Below are 26,869 nucleotides of genomic sequence, written 5' to 3' on the forward strand. Positions count from 1 at the left end.
CGGCCCCGCCTCTGCCCCCGGCTTGCGCGAGCTGGGTGTTTCCTGCCTCTCTCAGTCCGGTTTTGGAGACTCCGGCGTCCTCCGACTTTTCATGGTAGGGAGGGCGTTGCCCACCGACTCGGGCCTCTGGGCGGCCGGGAGAGCCCGGCAGAGGCAGAGAGAGAAGGGGTCGAGAAGGGGGGTTTACGATGAGAAGCTGTCGCGAAAGGGGAGAGGCAGGGGATTGGAGGGGGGGCGCGATGCCGGGGGTGGGGGAAGGGCTTCGGTGGATAATTAGGGGGAGGGAGTCCCTGGCTGATCCTAAAGAGCATTTCGGCTTAGAGGAGTAGGTTTGTGTGTGGGTGAGTTGGTAGGGGTGTCTCTGAGTCTTGAGTGCGCATTGGAAATGGGATTGGTGATTGTGAAGAGAACAAAGGGGTCGTCGAGGGTGGACATTGAGGATGGGAGGGTGTTGCGAAAGAGAACGGTTAGGTTCTGAGAGAACGATGTGGGATTCCTTGGGGCGGAGCTTTTGGGGTTTCTTGGAAGTTTTGACTGCAGTCTCTGGGTTTCGGGGAAGTGGAGAAGGGACTTCCAGGTGCTTCTAAACACTAGGACGAGCGGAGGGGATGGGGGAGAAATAGAAGGAGCTGGAGGGCTGATATGCATCTGGTGCCTAGAGGAATGCCTGAAGTCAGGGTACCTTCACCACTGAGTCCAGCGCCCTTAACTGGCGCCTTGGTACCTAGTCACTTCCTTTGGAGCATGAAGTGGCCACACCTAAGGAGCTGGAATGGATCACATGCTGTCACTCAGCTGTGGGAAGGGTTGTTGCTTGTGATCCTTTAAGGGTCTGTACCTTAAATGGCCCTTTGGCCCTGGGTGCAGATGACCAAAGTTCAGCCTAGCTCTTTTACTTCTTTGCCTCCTGTCTTTCCTGGAAAACGCAGTCATTAGAGAAGATCAGTTTCAAGGACACTGCTGAAGAAAACGTAGCCAACCTGTATCTGACTTAGCTCATTTTATGCAAAATAAGGACCACCTGAGGAGAAGGAGGCATTAAACCACTGGTTCTCAGACCGGTCCCCAGATGAGCAGTAGCAGCAGCATCACCTGGGAACTCGTTAGAAATGGCCAGATTTTCAAGCTGTACCATTGGCTACTGAGTCAGTCTGGTGTCAGGCCCCTCAATCTGTTTTAATACACCCTGGGGGAGATTCATGATATCTTGATTTGGGGTATGTAATGAAAGGGGCTTGAGTCAGAGGACCCTTCTAGTTCTGATTCTTCATTTTCCCCTAAAAAGTGGGATTGAGGATAGCATCTTCACTGGACTCCTGGGAGAAATAGGCCAATAGTTTGCATGATACACAGAGGGAGAGAAAGTAATTTAGCAGAGCGCTTGGAAGTGGCAGTAACTGCCTTATAAGCAAGTTTTGGATGCAAAATAATGCCACGGTTATGTGGCTGATGTAGTGCAGTTTGGTTGAAATGGAACAGCCGACTTTCCTGAGTTGTAGAAATGCCCTTAGTTTGGGGAAGTTTTATAATTAGCCAAAAAGCAGTGACTCTTAGATCAAGCTGGTTAAAGAAACACATTAGTTTTGTGGCTCTTAGCTGGGGCTGCACCTTAGATCACCTGAAGAGCTTTTTAAGTACTGCTGAGCTGCCGTTCTCCCCCCCCCCCCCCCATTCTGATTAATTGGCCTGGGGTGAAGCCCATTAAGTGCACCCAGGTGATTGTAGTGCCCAGCCTGGGACCTCTGGTCTTAAGGAAGCTTGAGGGACAGTAAGGGCCAAGTGCCAAGTACTTTAACATTCATTCCCTGAAGGTTATTTTGAAGATTATGGCTTTACCTTCATTTTACAAGGTAGGAAACTGAGACTCAGTTAAAACACTTGTCTGAACCTCACACAGGAAGTGGTGGAACTGAGACTAGTCTAGGTTCCTCAGACCTTTGATCAAACTTTCCACATGCACATCTCCCCCCAACACACAAGAATGACAGTTCCACAGAGAGCTGTAGAGAAAACATCCAAGAGTGAGGGATTTCGTGCCTCCTTTTATTGTACTTGCACAAGCCTCTTTTCGAGTCAACACTTTTCCTCCTCGGGCTGATTTTTATTTTTTAAGCATGTATACAGTTGCTTCCTGTCTGTGGCTCTGAAGCCGTGAGATGGGGGCTGGCTTTTGTTTATGATGCTTTAGTTTATTTTTATGTATGGTCAGGAATTCACTGGGCCGATAGAACAAGAGGTTGGGGAGCTTCTCCAAGATGGTGAAGTTAATACGTGTACAGAACTATTTGGAGCAGTGGGTTGCAATCTGGCTGCAAATTGGAATCACCTAGGGGAGTTTAAAAAACTTCTGTTGCTTAGGCCATACCCCCAGACCGGTTAGCATCAGAATTTACACGGATAGGACCCTGATGTCAGTTGTTTGTTTGTTTTTTCTTTTTTAAGTGAGAGCTACTGTTTAGAATTTGCAACAGGATACTCGGGAGAGATCTAACTGGATTAAACTTTTCTGATTGACTAGAATTGGTGACCAGTACCTCAAGTATTAATTCCATCTTTGTTTCTTGTAACCAGTTTTGCTCTCTCCCCAACCTCATTAATGATGACATCAAATCTTTGAAACAAGTGGAAAAGCAGGATCCCAGTAGCATTGGCTGGGGAGTCTTCCATAGAGAGATTTGCTAGGAGAGGTTTATTGTCTGCTGCTTTGTGTCCTTAGCTCAGTGTCATGCGGGCTCAGGGACGTGGTCAGAACCTTTTATCCAAGGGCCATTTGCAGTATTGAGGTGACTGACCTTTGGAAGGGTGGGTTCCAGAAAGGTTCAGAGCTTTCTCTATTCTGGAGTTTCAGGCCCCTCAATCTGTTTTAATACACCCTGGGGGAGATTCATGATATCTTGATTTGGGGTATGTAATGAAAGGGGCTTGAGTCAGAGGACCCTTCTAGTTCTGATTCTTCATTTTCCCCTAAAAAGTGGGATTGAGGATGGTTTCTACCTTTATCTCTTAGTGATTCAGGTGGGTAGCCGTAGAGATGGAAATGGTCTTCAGAGAGAAGATAATTTGAGTCTTTGAGAGCATTCTCAAATAATCACAGTGTGAGTGTTTCATGTTGGAGTGTCTGCTCTGAGCCAGAGGCCGCGTGTGGCATCCCTCACAGCAGTCCTGGGAAGGAGACACTGCTGTTGCCCCTGTGTGATAGACGGGACAAGACTCAGATGACTCACCCAAGCTTCCACAACTGGTCAATCGATGGCAAGGGCTGGGCGCTTAAATTCAGGTCTGACTTCCAAACCCAGGCCCTTAGCCACACATTGCCTCCCACCTTTTTTCAAAGCCTTTTTTGTACTTGATGAAGAAGGGAGGGTGGGACGCCCCTTTCTCAATGTATATGTTCCAGGTTTATATATTCCAAGCATGAATGTTGATGAAGTTATGGGCTCAAGGCCAGAGAGGACTTGCCCATGTCCTAGCTCTGCCACTGACCCACCTCCAGTATCAGTGCACTCTGGGAAGTGCACTCCGAATCTTCAAGTTGGAAGTCACAGTCGCTGTGTTCCAGCATTGTTGGGTTTTAAATGTTGTGTGTGGCGGTAGAGATGAAAAGTGGTACCTTCGGCGGCGGAGGGGTGGGAAAAGGGTGTGGAGGGGCTTTCTGGAACCATGAAAATGTTCTCTATTTTGATCAGAGTGGTGGCTGCAGGGATGCATAAACTGGCCAAAACTCCTCAAACTGCGCACTTTTAAAATATACTTTGTGCAAATTATCTTTAAAAGGTATTGGAAAGTTAAAAGTACATTGAAGTGTACTTTATAATTTTTTCATTTCATAGTTGCCTTACAAAACACTAGACCATTTCCCAAAACACGTATTTTTGTGTAAATTTAGATTTGAAAAGGTGATTTAAAAAGTATTTCTATTTTGGAGCAATTTTCCTGACTGAAAAGCACCAAAACCCCACACCCATAGGCCTTCACCCTCCTTGCCTTGCCCGTGGTCTTCAAAGTTTTGAGAAACTCTCTTCTCCCCAGCTACTTCTGTCATCCCATGGACAGACTATTTCTGGAGGGAAGCTTTGGTGATAACCTTTAATGTAGGGTTTCTGGGTACTGACTTCAAAGGAAAGTTGGAAGGACGGGGTCACTGCTTTCTCTTTACCGCTTTTATTTGTGGTGTTAGGTCATAGAGACCCCAGGTGAGTTAAACTTGAGCTTTTGAAAAACATACCTTCTTGGGATATATTCACTTGATGAAGCAAGAACGCTTTCTTGAGAAAACACTTATCTTTCCAGGAGCCCATTCTTCCTGTGCCATTCTGCAGGGCCCTGACAGGAGTCCCCCAGTGAGTGATTTCCAAGCTGCTCTTTTGGGTGCATGGAAGTCAAGAGGGTTGGGCCTTGCCTCTGCTATTACCGATCAATGGACAACAGGTTGCCACTCATCATTAGTCCCTTCTCCCATTGAAAAATAAGTTGTGTTTTTCCTATTATAAATGTAATACATGTTAATTGTGGGAGATCCTGAAAAGATAGAAAGGCATAAAGAATTTAAAAAACAATCCTTTTTCAGGATCAGGGTATTGTTTTTTTAAAGCTTTGTGCTGCCAACCCCCCAGGAGCATGCCTGTGGTCAAAGTGGGTTTTATTTCCTTGTGGCAGTGAGGGAGAACCGTGGAGCATATCAGAAAGAGGATTGAGGCTTGCCTTGGGTGATTTTGGGGAAGGATTCAGGGAAGTGGGGCTTTGCTCTGTATTGAATGCTGTCAGGAAGGAGGGTTAATTCTTGGATCAGGTCTCAGTAATTCCTGTGTTGAAGGTGGGGAAGAATGAAATGGGGCTAATGCTCTGCGGGTAAAAAAGCAGCAGGGAGTCACGTTGGTCAGGATATGGCGATGTTTGGTCACTTTTTCTGTTTCGGGCAACGTTCTTGTTTTTGTCTGTGTTCAGACGTAATTATGGAGTGGTCTTGTTTGTGTCTTGATCTACCCGCCGCTGAGTGGCCATGTCAGATGGTGACATGCTATCTGAATCTTTCCTGTTCGGTGGAAACATCAAGGCCCAGAGATGGGTGCCAGCCCAGGTCCTGGCTGTCAGGGGACGCTACGTCTGTGCTGTTCCCCAGTCACAAAGATTCACCCCGCTCTTGGACATCTTCTCCGGCCATAGAATCTTACCTGTCAAAAAATGTTCTCGCTGAGTACATGTCTGCCTGTCTCCTTTCGTATGCCCACTCAGATCAGACGGTATGTCCATTTCTTTGAGATGGACGCGAGCTGGCAGTTCCATTAAGGAGACTGTCACCAGATCTTGCTGCTTGGGACGGCACTCGTACAGGAAGTTTCTAATTTTGTGATAACTTGCTTCCAAGGGTGTTTAATGTCTGTGTGTAGTCCTGAGAAACACGTCCATCCCCCCCCCCCCCCCCCCCCCCGCCGACAGGAAGGATTAGGAGTGGCCGTTGGGATCCCACTGGATTCATAAAGGCTTGTTTCATCCACAGTTCAGAGTGGTGCACGACAGTAAGGAAACAGAGACCCAAGGCAGTACTTGAAGCTGCTTCGGGATGCGTCCAGGGTGTTCACTTATATGGGGAAGCAGCAGAAAGGAAGTAATCGGGACACAGGAGTTAGTGGTACACTTGTGCTCGTAGGGTTAGCAGGTGAGGTCAGTATATGAGATTATCTGGATGGGGTTTGGGGCAGCCAGTACCCCACCTCCCACCAGTTGTGGTAGCCTGGGGGCCCAGTTGGCCTCTAATTTTAAGAGAAGCCAGAAATCCAAGGTTTTTTGTTTTTTGTTTTTTGGGGTTTTTTTTTTGGTGAGCTTTCCCGTGTTGTCAACCTTGGGAGCCATTTTTTAAGTTTTAAATGCAGCATAGGGGCGCCTGGGTGGCTCAGTCGTTAAGCGTCTGCCTTTGGCTCAGGGCGTGTTCCCGGGGTCCTGGGATCGAGCCCCACATCAGGGTCCTCTGCTGAGCCTGCTTCTTCCTCTCCCTCTCCCTCTGCTTGTGTTCCCTCTCTCACTGGCTGTCTCTCTCTCTGTGTCAAATAAATAAATAAAATCTTTAAAAAATAAAAATAAAAAAAATAAATGCAGCATAGACTTGGGCCAAGCAAAACCCGTCTGGAGGCCAGATCAGCCTAGAGGCTGAAAGAGGTAAAGCAGGCCTGGTGCCGTGACTTTGGTGACCCTGTGTCTTCTCCATTGGCAGGAAGAGATGTCAGGAGAAAGTGTGGTGAGCTCAGCGGTGCCAGCGGCTGCTACCCGCACCACTTCCTTCAAGGGCACGAGCCCCAGCTCCAAGTACGTGAAGCTGAATGTGGGCGGGGCCCTCTACTACACCACCATGCAGACGCTGACCAAGCAGGACACCATGCTGAAGGCCATGTTCAGCGGGCGCATGGAAGTGCTCACTGACAGCGAAGGTAAGCCCCCCCTCCAGGCTCTGGGGACGTGCTTGTGGTCAGGGGCTTCATGCTAGTTCAGAAGGCCAGCGGTGCATGGACGATCGTCCACACGGGTGCAGTTGTCCAGTTGTGCTCGGTGTTCTCTCTGTGCAGGGAGCCTTGAGAATGAGTCACCGGGAGACCAGATCTAGTCTGAGGGGTGTGGTAAAGGAGAGTTTCCCTGAGGAAGTGACAGATGAGCCGAGGTGTGAAGAGGAGTTGGAGTCCCCTGGGCAGGGACTCGTAGTCTTGACTCAGTTGTCGATTTGCCGTGTGACTTTGAGAAAGTTACTTCCCCACTGCAGAGCTCAGCTGCATGAAATGGTGGCTGGACTAGCTGCCCTGGTTGGTCCCCTGCCAGTTCTCAGCGGTGATTCCGTGACTTCAGAGTGAAACTTGAGCGAGAGAGAGGCATGAATGTTTTGTCTGGACCCCTGTCCTCCCGGGATGGGGGCCTGACAGAGACTCACAGACCTGGACTTGAGTCACAACTTCCTATGTAGTAGCTGGGGATCCTACGTGGGGCTTTTGGCGCGTAGTATTCGATGCGCGTGTATTCAGTGCCATGTTTGCCTTTCCTTTTTCTCATGGAAAGTCATGTTCGTGAAAGGCAAAGGATTCTTCGAAGTGATCTTACCATAACTGCTTCCTCCCCACCTGGAACAAGCCAAGAACATTTGGCAAGGGGACGTTCTTGCCTGGCTGGGGTTACGGGGCAGGTGACGTGAGGTTTAAAGATGGCACCATCCTTCACTTCTTTGGCCTGAGATTGCTTAAGATTTGGCCAGACCACAGCCTGGCTGAAGCGTGCCTTACCTGTGCCTGAGGTTGGCTGCTGTGCTAACCTGGGACGTCGGTTCCTGGGAAGGTAGGCGAGTTTTGATACAAGTAGGTGGGGTTGGGGACCCGAAGCCTGAGCTGTGCACTTGTTAGGGTGTTTCCCTCTGTGTCCTGGAGAAGGCCGGGCTGTGGGGCTTGAGGTTCTGCTTCCGTGGGCTTCCCGGGAAACTCGGGTTTCTGGCCGAGCATCAGGTAAATGGGGTTTGAGCCCCAGAGCTTCCTTCCGTGTCTCACCCAAAAAGCACAGCGCTTTTTATGAGTGGGAGGATCCCCTTTGCGGGGCCACACCCAGCATTGCCTGGGGAGTATTTGTAGAGACTGAGACAATAGCGCCCCAGCTGCCGAAGGAAACAGACCTTATCTGAGAACGCAGGATTGTTGTAGCTTTTCTTCCGCCCTACCCAGTCTCTGGTGGGGCTCAGGAAAAGCAGCGGAGTCACTTTGGAAACGAGGTTGGGGCCTCATCTCCTTGAAATGCCTCAAGTGCGGGTCCTCAGGCTTGTGCATCCCCCCGTGGGAGAGACATGGAGATGCTACCAGGTTCCTGCTCGGGCTTCTGAACAGCTGCTGGAGGCTGCCCTGTCGCCAGTGCTTCCTGGACACCCCGCCGCCTCTGGGGAAGCAGAGCTGTCTTTGGCACTGAGACCCCCGGCTGGCCATTTTCGCAGGGCTCCACTAGAGCTGGAGCTCCAGCCCTATGCGTGTCCAACCTAACCCCCCCAGGGGTGGTACTGGTGCTACCTTTCAGTAAGTGAGAAATCCTTTTTGAAAGCTATGGGACTTAAAAACAAAAACCACTGAGCTCAGGGCTTGCTGGCTCTTAACTCAGGGCGGACCTTGGTTCTCCTGAGGGCCCAGCCCCTGGGCCAGGTTGCCTGAGCGCGGCAGCCTTGTGGGTGATGGCCAGCTTTGTGTCTGGTCTTCCAGCGCACACTGCCAGGCAGCGTGATCCTGTTGGCCCCTGGTGAGTACACCGCACCGCCTAACCGCCTGCGTGTTGGCCCAGATTCACCCTTGGGTCTACAAATTAGCCTGAATGTCCCGCATCTCGCAGCTGCACTCTAGGCTTCAGGCAGGAAGCCTGTGCGCTGTAGTGAGGTTTGCCACAAACAGGCCAGAACAGCAAGTACAGCTCCATGAGGCAAGCGGATGCAGCGGTGTGTCCTGCTGGCAGAGGAAGAGGGGCTCCGAAGGCACTGAAATCCCGGAAGGATGCCCGAGAAACTGGTTGCTTCTGAGGAGAGGACCTGGGGCCCACAGTGGATAGTGGACTCTCTCTTGCACTCCAAGCCCTTCTGCCTGTTGGCGATTTGTACTGTGTGCATTCAGTTCCTCAACAGGGAAGTTTGCAGTGAGTGGGTTTGGGTGCTGGCTCTGGTCCAGGGTAACAGTCACAACTAACGTTGATGGAGCTGTTGCTGTGTATGTGGCATCGGGCTGATTTAGACTTATTTGTCACTTACTGGTAATGGGGCTTTTTCTCTGAACCTGTTTCCACTTTTCCAAGTTGTGAATGGTCATGCTTTTCAGGATCCTTATGGGATTAAGTGAGGACATTAACATTAGAAAGCTCTTGATGGAGTGCGGGACAGTTGGGAGACTCAGTCTGTGGGGACTGCTCACTCCTGCAGCCTGCCTGGGTGGGGTGTGTCCCAAGTGAAGGGAGGAATGCAAGCAGTCTTAGTAGCCCTTGGGGGAGAAGTAGCCAGCCTTGGCCTTGGGGGTGAGTGCTCTGCAGTTCTACCTTACCCCCAAAGGATGGCTTTTCTAAGAAGGCTTTTCCCAGCCTCCTCCCCAGTACTGGTAATTTTACCTGATCTTCTTGTCCTCATGAATTGATGTGACACCTTTCCTAACAAGAGTTCCGCCTCGGTACTCGCCTGTAGTTGCCTGTTTCATAACCCTGTTCCTTAGTACAGTGCTCCCCCCCCCCACTTCCCTTCCACAGTGGTTTCTGGTCTCTTGCTGTGTTTCTGGAATGAGGGAATATGTGAACCAGATTAAAGAAGGGAATCATTAATCTTATTATCAGCACACATTACCTTGAAAACCAGTGGGGAAATCAGTGTAGTATGTGGGAAAACCGTAGTACCTAGTGGTTTCCCTGAGATCTCCATGTCTCCTGCTTAAATTAGAATGCACTCTTCCGTAAAATTTTGAATACATTGAGAGCTTTTAAAATGTGATTAATAAACTCCCTCGTGCCCCTGATGTGAAATGTTGGGGCTGGGGAGCAAATGGTCACGAAAGAATTCTTGAGGCATCTTTGGTGCAAAAAAGGTGGTTTTTATTAAAGTACGAGGTGGGGGAGAGGACTTGTCAGAAAGAGCTGCACTGAGGTCATGAGGAGTAGTTGGTTAGATACTTTGAAGTTGGGAGTGGGTTAGGGATAGCGTAGTCTCGAAGGAATTTGGAAGTAAAGTTTCCAGGACCTAGCTGCTGTTAGGATTAGGTCATTTACTGCTGCGTAGTAAATACTTGGGCATGAGAGCTTTCAGATGTATTTCAGTGGGCCTTATGTTTGGAGGATGATTTCCAACATTTATTTGAGGCTGGTGGAGATAAAGGAACTTTCCAAAGGGATTTTTATATGTTAAAAAGACTTCCAGCATCCGGGAGGTCAAGCTAATATCAAGCTAAGGTTGCTTTTTGCCCCTAGCAAAGTATTAACATGACGCAGTTGAGTTCCTGGAGGAAGGTCACTCTGCCCTTCTCAAGTCAGTTTGTCAAAAGGGCTGCAAGTTGTAAGGAGATTTAATTTTTTCTACATTTCTTTTGCCTTTGTTCTCCACATCACCCCTACTCAGACAAGGAATAAAACATTACCTGGGCTGATGGGGCCTCTCTTTACCTTCTTTGTCTGTCCCTTCCAGAGGGTAACCACCTGCCTGGCCTTAGGGTCACTAGGTGAATTTCAACCTCCGTAGCACAGTGACTCCGCTGGGAGCTAAAGCCTCATGCCTGCCCCCCCCCGCCCCCCCCCCCCCACTTCCCCAGACTTTGAGGACCTCTGCAGGGAATTCTAATGTGTAGCCAGTGGTGAAAACCACTGATGAGAATCTGTCAGTGAATTACTTTTGCTGCACTGTTTCTGTCCCTAAACAATGTATTGTTGGTGAGTTTTCCAGCTTATATAGGGGGTGATATATTGTCTGTAGCCGCTTTGTTTTCTTAGCATTATGTTAGTTAGATTGAGCCATGAAGGATACATAGTTCTAGTTCAGACATTCGTGCTGGTGTTCCATTTTGGGAATGTACTGTAGTTCACGGATCCATATTCTGGTGAGGGTTGTTTAAATTGCTTCAGCATTCACCATTTGGAACATTACCTTTCTCGAACACTCCCTGGCATGTGTGAGCATCTCTGGGGCAGAGCTTCCTGACTTTTGCCACAACATGGCACACACAGAGAGTCGTATTTCTATTTTGGTAAATGAAAAGGCTGTGGACCCAACGACCTGAGTGGCTGCTGCTTTGAGATCTTACCCACCGCTGGGAGGTCTGTCCTGGATCGAATCCCAGGAGGGGAATCCGGTGAACATCCGTGGCTTGGTTGGTATTAGCTGTTGTGCTGATTTACATTCCCCATGGTCTGAATTTGTGCCAACACTGGGCACAAACCTCTTAATTATTGCCAATCTGATATTCTGGTTTTATTTAACATTTCCTCATTTCTAGTACATCGAGCATCTTTTTGTCATTTGTGTTTCATTGTTCAGCTGCCTAATGGCATCTTACACGTTTTCCTTTTTTTTTTTCCTCCCTGCTTGATAAAAGTGTTCTGGATCCATTTCTTTGTGATTTTATGTTACAAATATTTTCTCTGAGTCTGACTTGTTACAGCTTTGCTTTTTTTTTTTTTAAGATTTTATTTATTTATTTGACAGAGACAGCCAGCAAGAGAGGGAACACAAGCAGGGGGAGTGGGAGAGAAAGAAGCAGGCTCCTAGCGGAGAAGCCTGATGTGGGCTCTATCCCAGAACGCCGGGATCACGCCCTGAGCCGAAGGCAGATGCCCAATGACTACGCCACCCAGGCGCCTCTTGTTACAGCTTTTTAAATGGTGTTTTCTTTTTTGATATCTCAGAGTTTTTATGTTGGTTTTTTTACATTTAGGTCTTCGATCTACCTCACTGGTGCTCAACCAGGGATGATTTTGACCTCCAGGGGACATTGGGCAGTGTCCAGAGACCTTTCTGGTTGTCACAGCTTGGGGGTGGGAATGCCCCTGGCATCTAGTGGGTAGTGGCCAGGGGTGCAGCTAAATACCCTGCAGTGCGCACAACAGCCCCTCCATAACAAAGAATCGTCCAGTCCAAAATGTCAGTAGTGCGGAGGCTGAGAAGCCCTGCCCCAGACCTTCTGATTCAGGAATGAGGCAGCCTCCCGGAATCTGAAACAGGTACCTCAGGTGACTTACCAACAGGCAAGTTTGGGAACCACAGAAATAGAGTATTAAAACCTTAGGATGCTAAGGAGAGGTCAGTGAAGGTCCCCTGTCCCCCCCCATTCCCCCCCCCCCGCCCCTGGAGGTGGGGGCAGAGAAAGGAGAGAGGAGAAGTTCAGGGTGTGCTGGCGGGGCTGGGAGGGGGCAGGCCTGTCGCCCAGGCCCCGGTCCTGAGAGAAGCCTTCTCCAGGGTACCCTGAAAGCCACTGAGACTGTCCTGAGGGCCGGAATATGCCCGCTCTGGACACTGCTGCCCCTCTGTTCTCCAGTGATGATGAAGAGATGCGGGAAGGGCTTATTGTCAAACACCTCATGTGAGTGCTGCCAATAGACCCGGCACTGTGCTGCGTGTTTTCCCCATGCATTCTCTCACCATGCCCTGAGGGCTGCCAGTTTTAGGAGAGGAGACTGGTGGACAGAGAGATTTGCTGCGACACCCATGTCATCCAGCGAGTAAGTGGCAGAACTGGATTTCCAGCTCAGGCCCTTGCCCTTAACCCTGGGCTGTGTTGCATCTCTGAAACCATTCCTGAGCCTCCCGGTCTGGGCCTATCTGCTCTGCAGCCTTGCGGGATGGACTGCTGGGCCGCCCTGACGGGCGCAGCCTTCGGAAATAGCCTGCATGCTCCACGGCAGCTGGGCAGACTCCCCCAAAGCAAGGCGCTGCTTGACTTCCATTTGCTTTTTACACGCGAGGCATTGGAGCTGTTTCAAAGGGGTAGATTCCGGCTTTGAAAGCAACTAAAATATTTTAAAATCAAAATGCTAATTGAAACCTCATGGCGAGCGCGCCCGGCTCCTTTGCCCTTATTTGTCCAAAGTATGATTCCTTCACCACAAGCATTTCCTGACGGCATTCTTGGGCTAGAGCCCAATGTCACGGTCTGCCTGTTCGTTTATGGAAACTCTGGACTGTCACTTGAATAATTACTGTCAGGGCCCTGCTCGTGCTGAGTAGCCAAGTTGCCCACACACCGAAGGCAGAGCGTGGACATGTTCTTCCCGGAGTTGCTGAGTTAAATGGGTTGCCAGTTCTGTGAAGACTGAGGCTCTACTCGTCTTCTCAGTTCTGGTGGAAGGAGCTTTCTTGTGAGTTGTCTTACCAGCTTTTCGTGGTCTAGTCCTGCCTGCCTGAGTTGGGAATGTCCCGAAAACTCTCTGAGGCTCTGTGGTCATCTGCAGACAGTGCAGGGGACTTCACTTCCTTCCGAAAGAACTGTTAGGAAGATCATATGGTTCTTCCACACCTTGTCCACTCATCGGCAGGAAAGCCCTTGATCCAGAGAGCAGAGAGGTCGGAAAATGCTGGCCTGGAGGCCCAGTGCGGCCTGCACATAGGCTTTCTTTGCCCTAGAGTGGATTCGTGACCGCTTGGCTTACCATTGTTTAAAAATCAGGAGGTTTCACAGAGAAACCTGCATTTCTGGCTTCTCTGGAATATCAGAGGCTCATGCAGCCCTCGGCCCCCATTCCTGACTGGCTGTTCTTGGCTGGAGTGAGAAGAGCCTCCCTGTCTCCTGTCCCCAGGGGGCAGGGCATGTGCTCTCTGGTCAGCCTCTGGGCCCAGGCCCCCCTACACTCATTTATGCTGCTTGCTGCAGGCCCCTGTAGGCACCTGAGTTGCATGGCAGATACCGCATCCGTACTTTATTGTCTCGAAGGTAGAAAGAAGCGTGGAGTGAGGTCCAGCAGTTACCGTCAGGGTGATGTGATTTACCTGTGAAGGCCTCTTCCTTCCTTGAAACCAGGGTTTGACTCCAGGACACACGTTTGCGTTGCGTTTGCCACACTGGGAATTACTCTTCCTATCGTATTCAGGAAACTGTAGCAGTGGGAAGTACCAAGCAGAAGCCTCTGGAGAGACAAGACCAGACCTTTAACCGAAGGTCCAGGGGCCATGGGCTGAGGAGTTTGTAGGATGGGAGTATGGAAATGGCCTTCTTACAAAACTCTCCTAGGGATTATTGCAAATACCAAGTAAATATCACACCCTCTAACCCTGAGAGCATACTTGGCAGGGCTGGATTTGGGAAGGGGACGGTGGGTGGACTTGTGACTCTGGATATGAAAGAGGTATCTTTGCTGCTCTTGGCTTTTGTGCCTGAGCCAGGGCCTGGGGGTCTACGGAAGACTTAGGTCAGGGTGCCATGGTGTTAGTAGTGGAAGTGTGGGCCCCTTCTCCCAAACTGAGCAACGGTTGAGGAAAGTGGGGCATAAAACTACGAATTCTTGTTTAAACCTAACTGCCCTGTGCTTTGTTGTCCTCTCACTTGTAATGGGGGACAGGAAACCTGGGGAAGCCCCTTGCTGGGGTTGCCCTGCTGGCCTGGGGGGTGGGGGGGACTTCTCTACAACCTGGCTTTTTCTAGAGCCTCCTGTCCTCTGTCAGGACATACCAGGTCTTTGCTTCAGCCCTACCTCTCCTTTTGGTCTGTCCACTTCCCAGGCTTCAGCATTGTTTCCTCCTTCAAGTAACACCCCCCCTTCAGATATTTGCATTTCTGAAGAGGAATTGTGAAAACCTGGGGATCCCTAGTCTCCACTAGGGATTGGAGAGGTCATCTAGAAGCTGAAGGGCTTGGCTTCCTGGCCCCCACCCCCAAGAATGTCTCACTGTGCCTGGCTCTGGTCACCAGTTGGTACATTTTCCCATAGTTAATGCAAGCAAGTTCCGTCTCCCCATGCTAGACGGAACTGCCTGAGGCAAGGTCTGATTCACCCTCTTCTCTCCAGTCACTGTCACTGGCCAATAAGTGCTTATTTGGGGCAGTTAAGGAACATCTGGAGGTGGTGGTGGTGAGTATAGGGGATCCCCCTTGGGAGCCAGAGGTTGCAGTCTTCTTCCTTAGAAATGGCTCTATTATTTGGAAATCTGAAAACATCGTGGAAAGAGGGAGAGTAGATATTTTTACCTCAGGCTTTTCCCCTGTCGTTGAAGTGTGGTCATATGGACGCATTTTATCCAAGTATAGTTCACTCTCGGGATGGCTAAGGGATTTTTGAGGATACTTTAGAAACATGCTTTTAGGCCCCAGAGATCCTGGCATCCAAAAGAGCCTGAGACCAAAAGAGTCCGTGGTTGTGGTTGTCTCCGGCCAGCAGGGCCTCAGATCATCGCAGTGCTTCCCAGGCAGGGCTTTGTCAGCCCTTCGCTGACAGCTAGGCAGGTGGGGCTGCTGCCCGCTCTGTGGTCCTGCTCTTCCGTAGGAGGTGGAGGGAGCCAAGAGATACCCCATTTGTCCTCAGCACCTTCCAGGAGACGCATGCCCATGTAACTAGGCCCGCCCTTCCTCCTCCTCCCTCTGCAGGCTGGATCCTTATTGACCGGTGTGGGAAACACTTTGGTACGATACTCAACTACCTTCGTGACGGGGCGGTCCCCTTGCCTGAGAGCCGCCGGGAGATTGAGGAGCTGCTGGCAGAAGCCAAGTACTACCTGGTCCAGGGCCTGGTGGAGGAATGCCAGGCAGCCTTACAAGTAGGTATCACCGTTTTTCCCCATATGAGTGGGGAGGTACCAGGCCCACCTGCTTTCTTCATTTTCCTCCTCAATAAAGCGGGGGCAGTTCTTTCCTCACTGAGATGTGCGAGTTCACAAGTAACCCTGGAGCTTCTCTCTCCTTTGGTCAGTGACCCCTTAGAGGCTTCCCTGTAATGCTTAGGCCACCTGACTACCCTCTGGCTTTCAGTGGCCATGGTGTTGGGTCATCTCCTATGTACATTGAAACCCTTCAGTGTGGGGTATAAAACCTAATCAGTTTTCTAGACGCATCTCAGGACTTATTATCACCCCACCAGTCATTGTTGGGAGCCTCATATAATCTCTGCAGACTCAGACACCCCTCACTCCTCAGCTGGACCTGGGGAAGGACCATTGGGGTCAAGTCTGGTGATAGCAGAATCCCTATAAAACCAAAATGCTTCTGGACGTAGTCAGCGCCCATTTACATCAAGCAAAGTTCCGACATGGCAGAGAATCCTGAGTCCCTTCAGGTTTTCGTAGGAATCGGATCCGTATATGTGAGGCTCTTGTTTGTGCCTCCCTCAGCCACATGTCTGGCCCCCCTGTGGAGCAGTATCCTTACTGCCTAGCTCCTTAAGGAACTTGTTTCCACACACCACCTCTACTCCAAGAGTCTGAACTCACTGTAGATCTAACTGAATGCTATAGCCTTTTATTTTTTTTTAAAGATTTTATTTATTTATTTGACAGAGACAGCCAGCGAGAGAGGGAACACAAGCAGGGGGAGTGGGAGAGGAAGAAGCAGGCTCCCAGTGGAGCCTGATGTGGGGCTCGATCCCGGGACCCTGGGATCACGCCCTGAGCCACCCAGGCACTCCTAACTGAATGCTATAGCCTTTTCTTTAGTATTTTTATTTCGTTTTTGTTTGTTAATGTATGTACATCATACTTTTCTGCTCTGTTAATTTTTTTTTGTTTTTCTAGATTTTATTTATTACTTTGGGGGGGGTGGGTGAGGGGGAATCGCAAGGAGGCTCCACGCTGAGTGCAGAGCCCGATGTGGGGCTCGATCTCACAACCCTGAGATCATGATCTAAGTCGAAATCAAGAGTTGGACGCTTAACCATCTGAGCCATCTCGGTGCCTCTCATCTGTCAATTCTTTCAGCGGTTCTGTTTACTTTCATATTTCTTATGCTGCTACTTATTGACATTGCAGTTGTCAACATTATGTACTGGTGTAGAGAAAATTGAAATTTTGCTCATGCACTACCACTACCATCACCCCAACAACTACCAAACACGGACGCGTGTTCCTTCTCCTCTTTTCCCAATGTGGTGTTTATCGCAGCTTTGGTTAAATTGGTGTTCACAGTTTACGTTGTGATGTCTAAATATCGTTAACAGTTGAGTCAGCATACAGTGAAAATTTTCTTTATTGTGCAGCTTTTCAATTTGCCAGAGTTAGTGATTACCTCGTTGTTTTGTCTGTTTGGTTTTTTAAGTGCATAGCCCTAATTCATCCCTGAATGGTTAGAAAAGTCAAGCTCCTATTAGTGTGTTCAGACACACCAGTGAATCTCTGTTTCTTCTTTGTCTTAGAGACAAGCTCTGTGGGTTCCCTTTCTGTGGTTTCTGTTAGTCTAAGATTGAACCTCCAGGACTGATCTCCTCTCAGTTTCTGTTGATTTTGTCTTCCTCTTCTACTTCCTCAGAGATTTTCTTCAGTTTTATCTTTTCAACCCTTCTTTTGAACTTTGCATTTCTATCCTATTTCTAATTTCCAAGAGCCTTTTTACGTTCTCTGAGTGTTCTTTTTTATATAGAACACTGCTCCTGTTTCATAGGATTCAGTATCTGCCCTCCTCTATCTTGAAGTTTTCTTTCTGATGCCCTTGTCATGACTCATTCCCTTTTCCTCTTTATTTTGGTTTCAGTCTCATAGTGGAGAGGCTTTCCACATATAATCTGATGATTTTTGGTCTGTTAAAATTCAAGAGTAAGGTTCTGAAAAGCTGTATGTGTGTCCAGTGGGCCATAGTGGTAGATGATAAGGCTCTTTCAGTGGGAAACCCCAGTGTCAGTCTGCCTTTTCCTGGATAGATCAGATCCCCGGGGAGGAATCCTTCACTCTCTTGCCTGGTGGGGATAAGCCTGACTGGCTGCCTTCTGGGATCTGAGTAAGAGAAGGGGCTGGGAGCTGGGGCTCACTATTTAGTGTGTGGACCATTCACTTAATCCCCCTGTTTTCAGAAGACCAGCTCAGCCGTGTCCTTATCTGTACAAGCCACTCTAGGAAAGTAGACCTTTCTTCTGCCAGGGGAAGGGGATTGTGGCGGCGGGGGGCGGGGGGGGGGTGTCTCACTGGTGCTTCTTCTGACTGGCTAGCAGTCCTCTTCTGCTCTTGCCCTTTGCCCACCAGCCTTCAGAACTGTTCTTTGAAAACCTCCAGGATTCTTTCCCATCTGCCGTCTTAAGTTTTGGCTTTCTCTTTCCCCTTAGTTATCCCTCATCTGCTTCCCAGCCTCAGATTTTCGACCTCTTTTGTCCGTAGACCTCACTTCTCCCATTCTTTTTCTCCTTATAGGCTTAAACTTTTTAAGTTCTTCTGCAGTTGTTGCCATGGGGTGCTTCGATACAATCATATTTCGTCTGCCATGTTTAGAGTATATTTTTAAGTGACTCCCTGGGCTGTGGAAGTGTGTCATCGTTGTTAGGATTTACTGAGCACTCTGGCCAAAGAGCAGACTTACTGGAGAACTCGACTCTTAGCTGTCCCCCACCCTAATAACTGGTGGTAAGAATCCTCCTCTCTTCCCAGCGCTGGCAGCCCCATCTTCCCTCACCAGAGCCCTGTCTTTGCCCGGCAGGCCAGCTTAAATGATCCGATGCTGGGCAGGCCTCCTAGGCTGAAAGCATGTTTTGTTCCAGCAGAACAAAGATACTTACGAGCCTTTCTGCAAAGTTCCTGTCATCACCTCGTCCAAGGAAGAGCAGAAACTTATAGCGACTTCAAATAAGGTATGTTGGAGGCACCCTCGTGACGTTTCTTTAGCCACTCGCATGGTGAATACGGTGTGAAGTAGGAACCTGTGGAAGGGCCTGAGCAAGGCCCAAGGAGGAATGCGGAATGGGGACCCGCAGCCCATCTTGTGCTGTGGGTCCTGCAGTCTCACTCTCCGCCCCTGCTCCCCCCTCCCCCATTCTGCCAGCTCTGCCCCACTGCCTCCCTGACGCGGTGGCAGGGCCCAGCCCCGTGGGAAGCCCACAGTCCACGGTACCTCCACTCGAAGTGACTCTTCTCTCTCTTTTTGATCACCGCCCTCAGCCAGCCGTGAAGCTGCTGTACAACAGAAGTAACAACAAATACTCCTACACCAGGTAAGGTGTCGGCGAGAAGAGCCGTCCACGTCGGCTAGGAGGGCTTCCGCTCACGCGGGCCAGGCCCAGCACCCACCTGGCACCTCGAGGATGCCCAGGGAGACAGATGATAGATAAAAGGTTGACTTCACACATACCGTGAAGACTGCCCTTTTGAAAGTATATCAGTCAGTGGGTTTGAGTATATTTGCAGAGTTGCTCGGCCATCCCCACGTGCCTACTTTGCGAACACTTCCATCACCTCAGAAGAAACCAATTAGTCACTTTTCATTCCCCTCCAGCCGCTCCCCCCCCCCCCGCCCCATCCCCCCAGCCCTTGGCAAACACTGCCCTCTGCCTCCTGGACATGTCGTAGAGATGGACTCATACAGTACATGGCCTTTTATGACTGGCTTCTTTCACTTGGCGTCATGTCGTCAGGGTTCATCCTTGTGGCATGTGTATCAATACCTCGTCTCCGTTTATGGCTGAATAACGTCCCATCGTATGGATCTTTACTGCATTTTGTTGATCCATTCATCAGTGGGTGCACAATCAGGGCTGTTGCCACTTTGGGGCCGTTGTTGGGGTCTGCTGCTGCGAGCATTCGTATGCACGTTTATTTACAATAAAAACGAAGGTTTTAATTTCTCTTGGGGGTACCTAGGAGTAGAATTGGTGGGTCCAGTGGTAACTCTAGTTTTAGTCATTAGACCTGCCAAACTGGTTTTCCAAAGACGCTGCTCCATTTTACATTTCCACCAGCAATATATACAGATTTCTAGAATGTCTTCTGCTTCTTGGTGCCATGTGGTCTCAGCTGTAGGCCGTTTAATGAGGTTCCTCAAGACCCATAAATGGACCCAAGATGAAAAGTCTCCCTTGGACAGTTGCATTCTGCCACCCCTGGGGCTCGAGGGGCTCACTCCACGCTCCAGACCTGGTGCCTGTGCCAGCAGGCCCCGAATCATTCACAATTCCTCCCTGGCCGCAGCGGAGCCCGGCAGAGCGGCCGCCCTAGTGTGGGATGTGGAGACTCCTGCAGTTAGAACCAGTCGGCGTTCACCTTCTCAAATGCTCTTTTGCAGCAATTCTGACGATAATATGTTGAAAAACATTGAGCTCTTTGATAAGCTCTCTCTGCGCTTTAATGGAAGGGTCCTGTTCATAAAGGATGTCATTGGGGATGAAATCTGCTGCTGGTCCTTTTACGGTCAGGGCCGCAAGATTGCCGAGGTCTGCTGCACCTCCATTGTCTATGCCACTGAGAAGAAACAGACCAAGGTAAGAGCTCCAAGGGGGCGGCTCCGGGTGGCTAGTCTGAGATACATACTTGTACCGCTTCCCTTTCTCCTTGAGCAAAACAAACTTAAAGAGGGACAGGCTTTAAAAATGCTTTCCTTGACGCCTGATTGCTCATTGTAAAAATACTAAGTATCTTCGGGGCCCTGGAGAGAGTCACATGTAGGTCTTGGAGATAGAGAATGGCATTTCCTTTCTGACCGTTGGCAGACAGGGACCGTCCTACAGCACCTCAGTCCCTTTGCCATAAGTGTTGATTCAGAACGGCGCCTGGCTGGCTCAGTCGGTAGAGGGTGCAACTCCTGATCTCTAGGTTGTGAGTGTGAGCCCCATGTTGGGTGTAGAGGTTACTTAAAAACAAAACCTTAAAAAAAAGAAAAGAAAAAGGAAAAAGTCGATTCAGATGTACCCTCGTACTGCTGTCACTGGGCCACCAGCATTGTCTCCTATCGGTGATGGGACACGGCCTGTGCTGTTCCTCACCCTCCACGTACCGCCATTTCCCGCCAGCACGGCCTCATCCCATCTCAATCATCAGAGGGACCATGCTACCCTTAAGAGCTTGACCTTGGCTTTCTAGTCATGACCTATGACTTACTGCCATCTGTCTGTCCTCCTCTGACCCACTGACCTAGAGTGGCCCTCTGCCCTCCATGGGCCTGCTGGGCATTCCTTGGCTCCCAGGCTTATTGGCTTCCTTCTGAGCACACGACTTCCTGACAGATCTGGACTCTGTGGACACTCCTGCTTCATCTTCTCTAAACCAGTAGACTTGACCTCTGTCACTGTGCCATTCTGTGAAACTAGATCGTGCCACACGATGCTGTTGGAGGTCTGGTCTGCCCTTAATGGAACTTCGCTCCCTTCGGGTCCTCTGCTTGCTTGCCCTTCTTGGGCTATGCAACTCGGTTTTCTTCCTCTTAAAAAAAAAAATTCTACGATACACTGTCCCTTCCTTCTGAGCCTTGCTAAGGGAACCCTGATTACCAGGGGCATGCGGTGGGTCTGCTGAGCAGGTCTTCATGCACAAATCTGTAGATGATCCAGTCAGGCTCCCGTGATCACTGTAACTCCAGGAGCACACAGTTCTCTGTGATTCTAGAGCTGGCCTCAGAAGAAAAGGCAAATAAGGGAAACTGAGACCACGAAGTAGAAACTAGAGTTCTAAGCATTTTTTTTAAAGACTTATTTTTTTACTTTGTTTTTTTTTAAAGATTTTATTTATTCACGAGACAGAGAGAGTGGGGCAGGCTCCCTGCAGAGTAGGGAGCCCGATGCAGGACTCAATTCGAGGACCCTGGGATCATGACCTGAGCCAAAGGCAGCCGCCTAACCGACTGAGCCACCAAGGTGCCCCTTAAAGACTTTTAAAAAGAAAAATCTTTTCTTTCAAAGATTGCAGGGAGATCAGAATCACTTGCTTCCCTTTTCCACGTTAGCAAGACCCACCTTGTTTTCTCCTGTGAACTTTTTTAGGGCTGTGAATTCTGCCTATAACTAGCTTCCCCATCTTGTCAGTTTGGTTTTGTTATATATACACGGGTTGCCTTTGTTCTTGGATATTAACAGGGTAATCATATTGATTAAACTTTAAAATACTGACTTTACATTTTCAGAGTTTAATAGGGAGCAAAGGATTCAGAGACCACGTGATCTGATCCCAGCCATTTGTAGATGAACCCCCAGGTTCCAGAGTGAGCCTGTGCTTGTGTTTTTGAAACTGGCTAGAGGCAGGGCCCGGGGTGGCAGGCCAGGGCCCCTAGCCACGGCTCCCTTGGCTCTGCCGTCCTGTCCCCAAGGGCTTCTTCCTTGCTCCGGGGGAAGCATGTGACTGGCTTTCCAGGGGGTTCACATCAGGGAATGGCTGTCCCTACAGGAGCAGGTGCCTGCTTGGGGCCCACACTTTTAAGAGCCACGCTTTGGAGCCGACACTTGTTTCAAGTAACTGGGCGGATGTTCCTGTTGGGGATTTTTTGTAGCACTGTCTTTCTTGGTACAACATTCCAGGTGCTCTGCTAATTCTTAAGGGTATGGCTTGCTGAGAGTAAGGCTTGAGTAGGTATGTAATACACATGTTGTCCGTTTGGTTTTTGATTCTGACTCACCGGGAACTGGTGATAATAGAGCACAGAACTGTGCCCTTTATTGGTCTTTGTTCTGTTGCTCAGTGATACCACTTCTTTTGCTCTGTCTTCAAGTTCCCGAACTCTCCTCTGTCTTCTCCATTCTGATCTTGAACCCTGCCAGTGAATTGGGTTTTTTTTGTTTGTTTGTTTTTGTGTTGGTCTTGGTTGCTGTATTTTTCAGTCATACAGTTTTCATTTTTTTCTTCTATGTTCTGTCTCCTTGCTGAGACTTCCTGTGTTTGTATTTGCTTTAAGAAAGTTTGCCTTTCCTTATTGTGACATTTTTAAAACAGCTGCTTTCAAGTCTGTCAGATAATTCCAACATCTTGGGTCATCTTGGACTTGGCATTGGTATCTGTTGATTGTGTTTTCCCTCAGGAGTTGAGATTATTCTGGTTCTTCATTATGCCAGGAACTTTGAAATTGTATCCTGGATATTCCAAGTGTTACAGGGCTCTAGGTCTTGTTTAAATCCTAACAAGAACATTGATTTTTTTTTCCTGTTCTAGCCGGCAGTTGACCCAGTTGGGTTCAGGCCACAAGTTGCAAGCAGCACCGGGCCTCAGTGCCGGTGACAGCCCAGGTGTCAAAGCCCTCAGCTCTGGGCCGCACCGAGGGCGGGTCTGTGTCGCGGGCATCGGTCTGTCCCATTGCTCAGTTCTGTGCATGCTCTCGAGGGCCAGGTTGACAGCCGGGCTCGAGCACAGGAGTCCACGCACGAGCCCGAGAAGCTGCTTTCCCAAGCATCCCTCCTTCCATCTTTCGGCGCTTCCTGCTTCCCTGGGGCTCCCCTTTTCAGTCATCTGGCCAGAAAGCAGAGGCTTCAGGTCCCCGCTCTGCCACACACTGCCCGTGACTTGACCTGTACCCAGAGCCAAGCGGCATGAAGAAGGGAGAGAAAAACAGCAGAGATTCGCTCCACCCTGATGGGACCACAGCTCTCCTCATCAGAAAGGAAGGTTTCAGAGTTTTGACTCCCCCAGGCTCTGGCTATTGCTGCCACAAGATTTTGGGGGATGGGGGTGCAAGAGAATGGAGAAAGGAAAAAAGGACGGAAGGAAAACCGGGAACTCTGTCTAGGTGTTAGGAGACTGGTGGCCCCCCTGAGTGATGCTCAGTCTGGGGTGCAGGCTGCACTGACCTCCCTCCGGGCAGTAAACTCTCTGCTGCTCAGGTGTTATTCCAAACTCTGGTCTTTTCCCCGCTCCGTCTGCCACAATTTATGTCTCAGTCCTCACCCGCTGCACATTCTCTCTCCTGGTTTTGTGGCCTCAGTGGGAAAGACAGAGGAGAGCGTGGTGCCTCCATTTCTCTGGGAACCTCAGAATTCTGCCCTTGAAAGCAAAGTCTCCTCTGTGAATCAAGTGCCGGGGGCCCACTTGGGCAGTCTCCCTTCACTTCAGTGCTTTAACCCCCAAAGGGCAAGCAGCAGACACCGAGCTTTACCAAGCAATAGGGGGCATGTCCTTTTCAGCTGCTCCCTGTTCAAAAAATGGGGCTGCTTTAAAGGCTGCTCGAGGGTGCGGAGCAGCTCCAAGGGTGCAGATCTGTTATTAGTAGAAACCTATTGGAAAGGACCTCATTGGTTAATTGCATTGTTACATCGTTGTAATTCCCTGCTGTGGAAGGATCTCCCAAATTAGGGGAAAGCAAAAGGTGCAGAGGAGTGTGTGATGGGCCACCTTTCATGGGTTGTAAAGTGTGTGAATATATGTGTATGGTCCTGCTTTTACATGTACTATATCCCTTTTGTTGCTAGTGTAAGCACCATGTGTAAGTATTGCCTGTGGAAAAGAAAAGCTACTGTAAAACTAATAACAGCAGTCTAAAAAGGAATCCCAGGGGCCTGAGCCAGCGGCCCTGCCCAGAAGTACCAGGTGGCAGCAGAGGTGGGGAGGGGGCGTGTGATGCTAACCCCCTGCCTTGTGTTCTGTGGGAATGCAGGTGGAGTTCCCAGAGGCCCGGATTTATGAGGAGACCCTCAATATTTTGTTGTACGAGGCCCAGGACGGCCGAGGACCTGACAACGCGCTCCTGGAGGCCACAGGCGGGGCGGCGGGACGCTCCCACCACCTGGATGAAGACGAGGAGCGAGAGCGGGAGCGGATCGAGCGTGTGCGGCGGATTCACATCAAGCGGCCGGACGACCGCGCCCACCTCCACCAGTGAGCAAGTGAGCGAGCCGCCCTCCACCACCCTCCTCCCCCGCCGTTCACTCCGATTCCTGCCGGCTTCTGGGCGCCTTCCACTTCCCCGGGAGTCTGGAGATACTTTTGTAACAAGCCAGATGATTATTTTGATATTTCTCGACCAGGTGACTGTCTTTCCCCAGGTGAATACACCCCTGTTCTTGAGCAAGCGGTGTCCAAGCTGTCCCCCTTCCGTGGAGATCGGGGAATCCTTGGAGCCAGGCTTTCTTGGTTCTCGGAGAAAAGTATGAGTGGGTATGAAGTGAACGTGAGAAATTTTGTTTGCAGTATTTATTTTGGTGGGTGCTGACTACCTATTTGGGCTTCGGGGCAGCATTCCCTTGGGGTTCAGTCGGACCGCTCTGAGAGGGATCCTGCAGTTGGTGGCCATCAGAAGTTTCTCTGAGCTCCCTGTTTCCTAATCTCCGGCCCAGCACTCTGGCTGTGTGACCGTGCTTTAGGCCGGGCCGTCTCCCGGACTTGGCCGGAAGTCCGTTCTGCCCCGGGATTTCTCCCCTCCGGCTTATAGGTAGATGAGTGCAGTTTGTGGCACGGAAGATAGGACCGATGAGCTGCGTGCCTCTGACTGTTCTAGCGTAGCTCTGGGTGCCCAGCTCTGTTTGAGGGGCAGGCCTGTTGGGACCCCACATGCCTGGCTAAGGGCAGAGCTGGCCCCGGCAGGGAGTGCACCCCTCTGTTCCTGGCTCCTTCCCCGCCTCCTGTGCCTTCCACTTGCCCCCCTTGTTGACCAGCTCCGTTCAGCGAAGGCCTCATGGCCTGGTTATGGGCGGGGCTCACAAACTGCCACTTCCCGGGCTCCAGTCTTTCTTTCTCAGACTTCTTCCCTGTGAAGCTGGGCTTCCTGTCTCAAGCAGAAGCCCTGCCCTTTGCTTAGAATGTGGACATGGCCTGGCCTCTGTCCCCCCAGCCTGGCATCCAGGCAGGAAGCCCATTCACACCAGCAGTCTCTGGGCAGGCCGCTCTCCTGCTCTAGACGCAGCTGTCACCTGGAGATCCCCTTTGTGTCTCTGCCTCGGATTTTTACACGGTATGGAGTGGCCACAGCGAGCAGAGTAAGAGGATGTGAAGCTCCTTTGGGGTCCAGTTAAGTGTTTATGTTCATGTTTAAGGGACGTGTGCGACTGTAGATGGGGATGTGTGCTTGTGGGGCGCAGGGGGCCCGCGCTGGAACCCGGCTGTCCACACGGTGCTCGTGTAGGGCGGACGTTCTCGGTTACCTACCTCCCAGTCTCCTCTGCGCCTGTGAAGGGACAGAAGTGAGTGGTGACCGATGCGGCTGGTCGCGACTAGACTAGGTAGAGTAGTTACAAGGAGATGTGAGCATGTGTAAGGGAAGGGATGGGATTTGTTCAAGGGAAACGTTAGTGTTATACCAAAGGTATTAGTTAAGCGGGCAGCCTTTGACAGTGTATTCCAAAAAACGAGTTTATATTTTAAAATGGTTTTTACAGCTTAGGCTTTGTACATACTGCCCTTCTTGGGACAGTTGTATACCTACCTTTATTTTGTATCCAGCAGCAAAGCCTACACTAAAACTTGGAAACAATCTTGACCGAACCTAAAAAATCATGTATGGGGGTCGATGACTTTTAAACTGTTGTGTGGGGAACTTTCATATCAGGCCATTCGGGTTTTATTAAGTGCTGAGGAAAGGGGGACTTCAATACTGTTTCGTAAATATTTTATATACCGTTTCAGTTTTAAACACCAACCCTGACGTTTGGGTTGAACTTTTTTAGAAAGTTAAAGTGAATGTTGGTTCTGATGTTTTCTGTAGGAATGGAAAAGCCATCATATGAATTGTTTTTTAAATATTTCTGTGAAGAGTAAGTGTGCGGAACAATCGGATTCGTTTGGGCTTCAACACCGAATGAGCTAATGTTTCAGGCAGTCTTTCCACTTGTCCTTGACTTTGCACTTGTAGTTTTGAGTGAGTCTTTGCTTTCCTGGGATCTGAACAGGTTCCTGAAACATTCCGTGGTGAATGACACACCGTTAGCTGCATAGCCAGGAGCTGACAGCAAGTGTTGGCTGGTCCAAGCTCTGTTAGCAGATGTATTCCACAAGGAACGGACTCTGATGCTAGCATGAAGGGCAAACAAACAGGGGTCCATATTTATACTTAAGAACCATCTAAGTAAGTAAAACGCTGGCATAAGATTTGGTGACGAGTTGAGTTTTATTACATTGTAAGAGCTTACAGTTGAAGTAGAATAGCTGTTTTTTCGAAGAAGTCCTTGTTTGTGGTGACTTGGGGGCCCGTGCCCAAGACAATCCTGGAGCAGCCTCTTCTGTTGTGCAACCCCCCCCCCCCCCCGGTAGGTAGATGAGCAGCCTGGCCGCGAGGCGGGGACCCCACGCTCCACGTAGGTGGGCTCGCCTGCACGTCCCAGCAGCTGCTCGGCCCCCCCCGCCCCGTGTCAGCAGCTCAGCCCTCCTCTGTGCCGTGTGCTCCTGAGGGCTCCACCCAGCATGACTGTAGCACCCCTCTGTGGCACTAACCTTTCTTCCTCTTCGTGCTATGAAAAAATTGCTATAAACGTTAGAAGTAGTCACTATGTTGTACGAGCATTTGTGGACGTGTAAAATAAAAGTTGCATAATGCTTCTGTTTAAATGTTTTCTGGATCTTTTCAGAAACACCCAGCATCACCCCCCCCCCCCAGTGTGGTGGGGTTCG

The 26,869-nt window shown here is 49.9% G+C and overlaps 1 protein-coding gene across 2 annotated transcripts; it reads left to right on the forward strand.

Annotated features, from left to right (window-relative positions):
* On the forward strand, positions 1-26,806 carry KCTD10 (potassium channel tetramerization domain containing 10). 2 transcript variants are annotated; one of them, XM_045791484.2, is made up of 7 exons: positions 1-94; positions 6,209-6,422; positions 15,039-15,208; positions 18,124-18,213; positions 18,521-18,573; positions 19,641-19,836; positions 23,925-26,806. In XM_045791484.2, the coding sequence occupies exons 1-7, from the start codon at positions 92-94 to the stop codon at positions 24,147-24,149; spliced, it is 951 nt and encodes a 316-aa protein (XP_045647440.1). In that variant the 5' UTR covers positions 1-91; the 3' UTR covers positions 24,150-26,806. The 2 variants fall into 2 exon arrangements, with proteins under 2 accessions (XP_045647440.1, XP_045647441.1); XM_045791485.2 differs by having other exon boundaries at positions 18,127-18,213.
* Positions 26,807-26,869: the final 63 nt, after the last annotated feature.

This window comes from Ursus americanus, chromosome 30 (assembly GCF_024610735.1).
Source record: "Ursus americanus isolate L20-20 chromosome 30, mUrsAme1.1.p, whole genome shotgun sequence".
Lineage (NCBI taxonomy): Eukaryota > Metazoa > Chordata > Mammalia > Carnivora > Ursidae > Ursus > Ursus americanus.

Coding starts and splice junctions, on each gene's coding strand:
- KCTD10 (XM_045791484.2), top strand. Junction 6,423..15,038: donor AGTGCTCACTGACAGCGAAG/GTAAGCCCCCCC, acceptor CTCCCTCTGCAG/GCTGGATCCTTATTGACCGG. Junction 18,214..18,520: donor TTATAGCGACTTCAAATAAG/GTATGTTGGAGG, acceptor CACCGCCCTCAG/CCAGCCGTGAAGCTGCTGTA.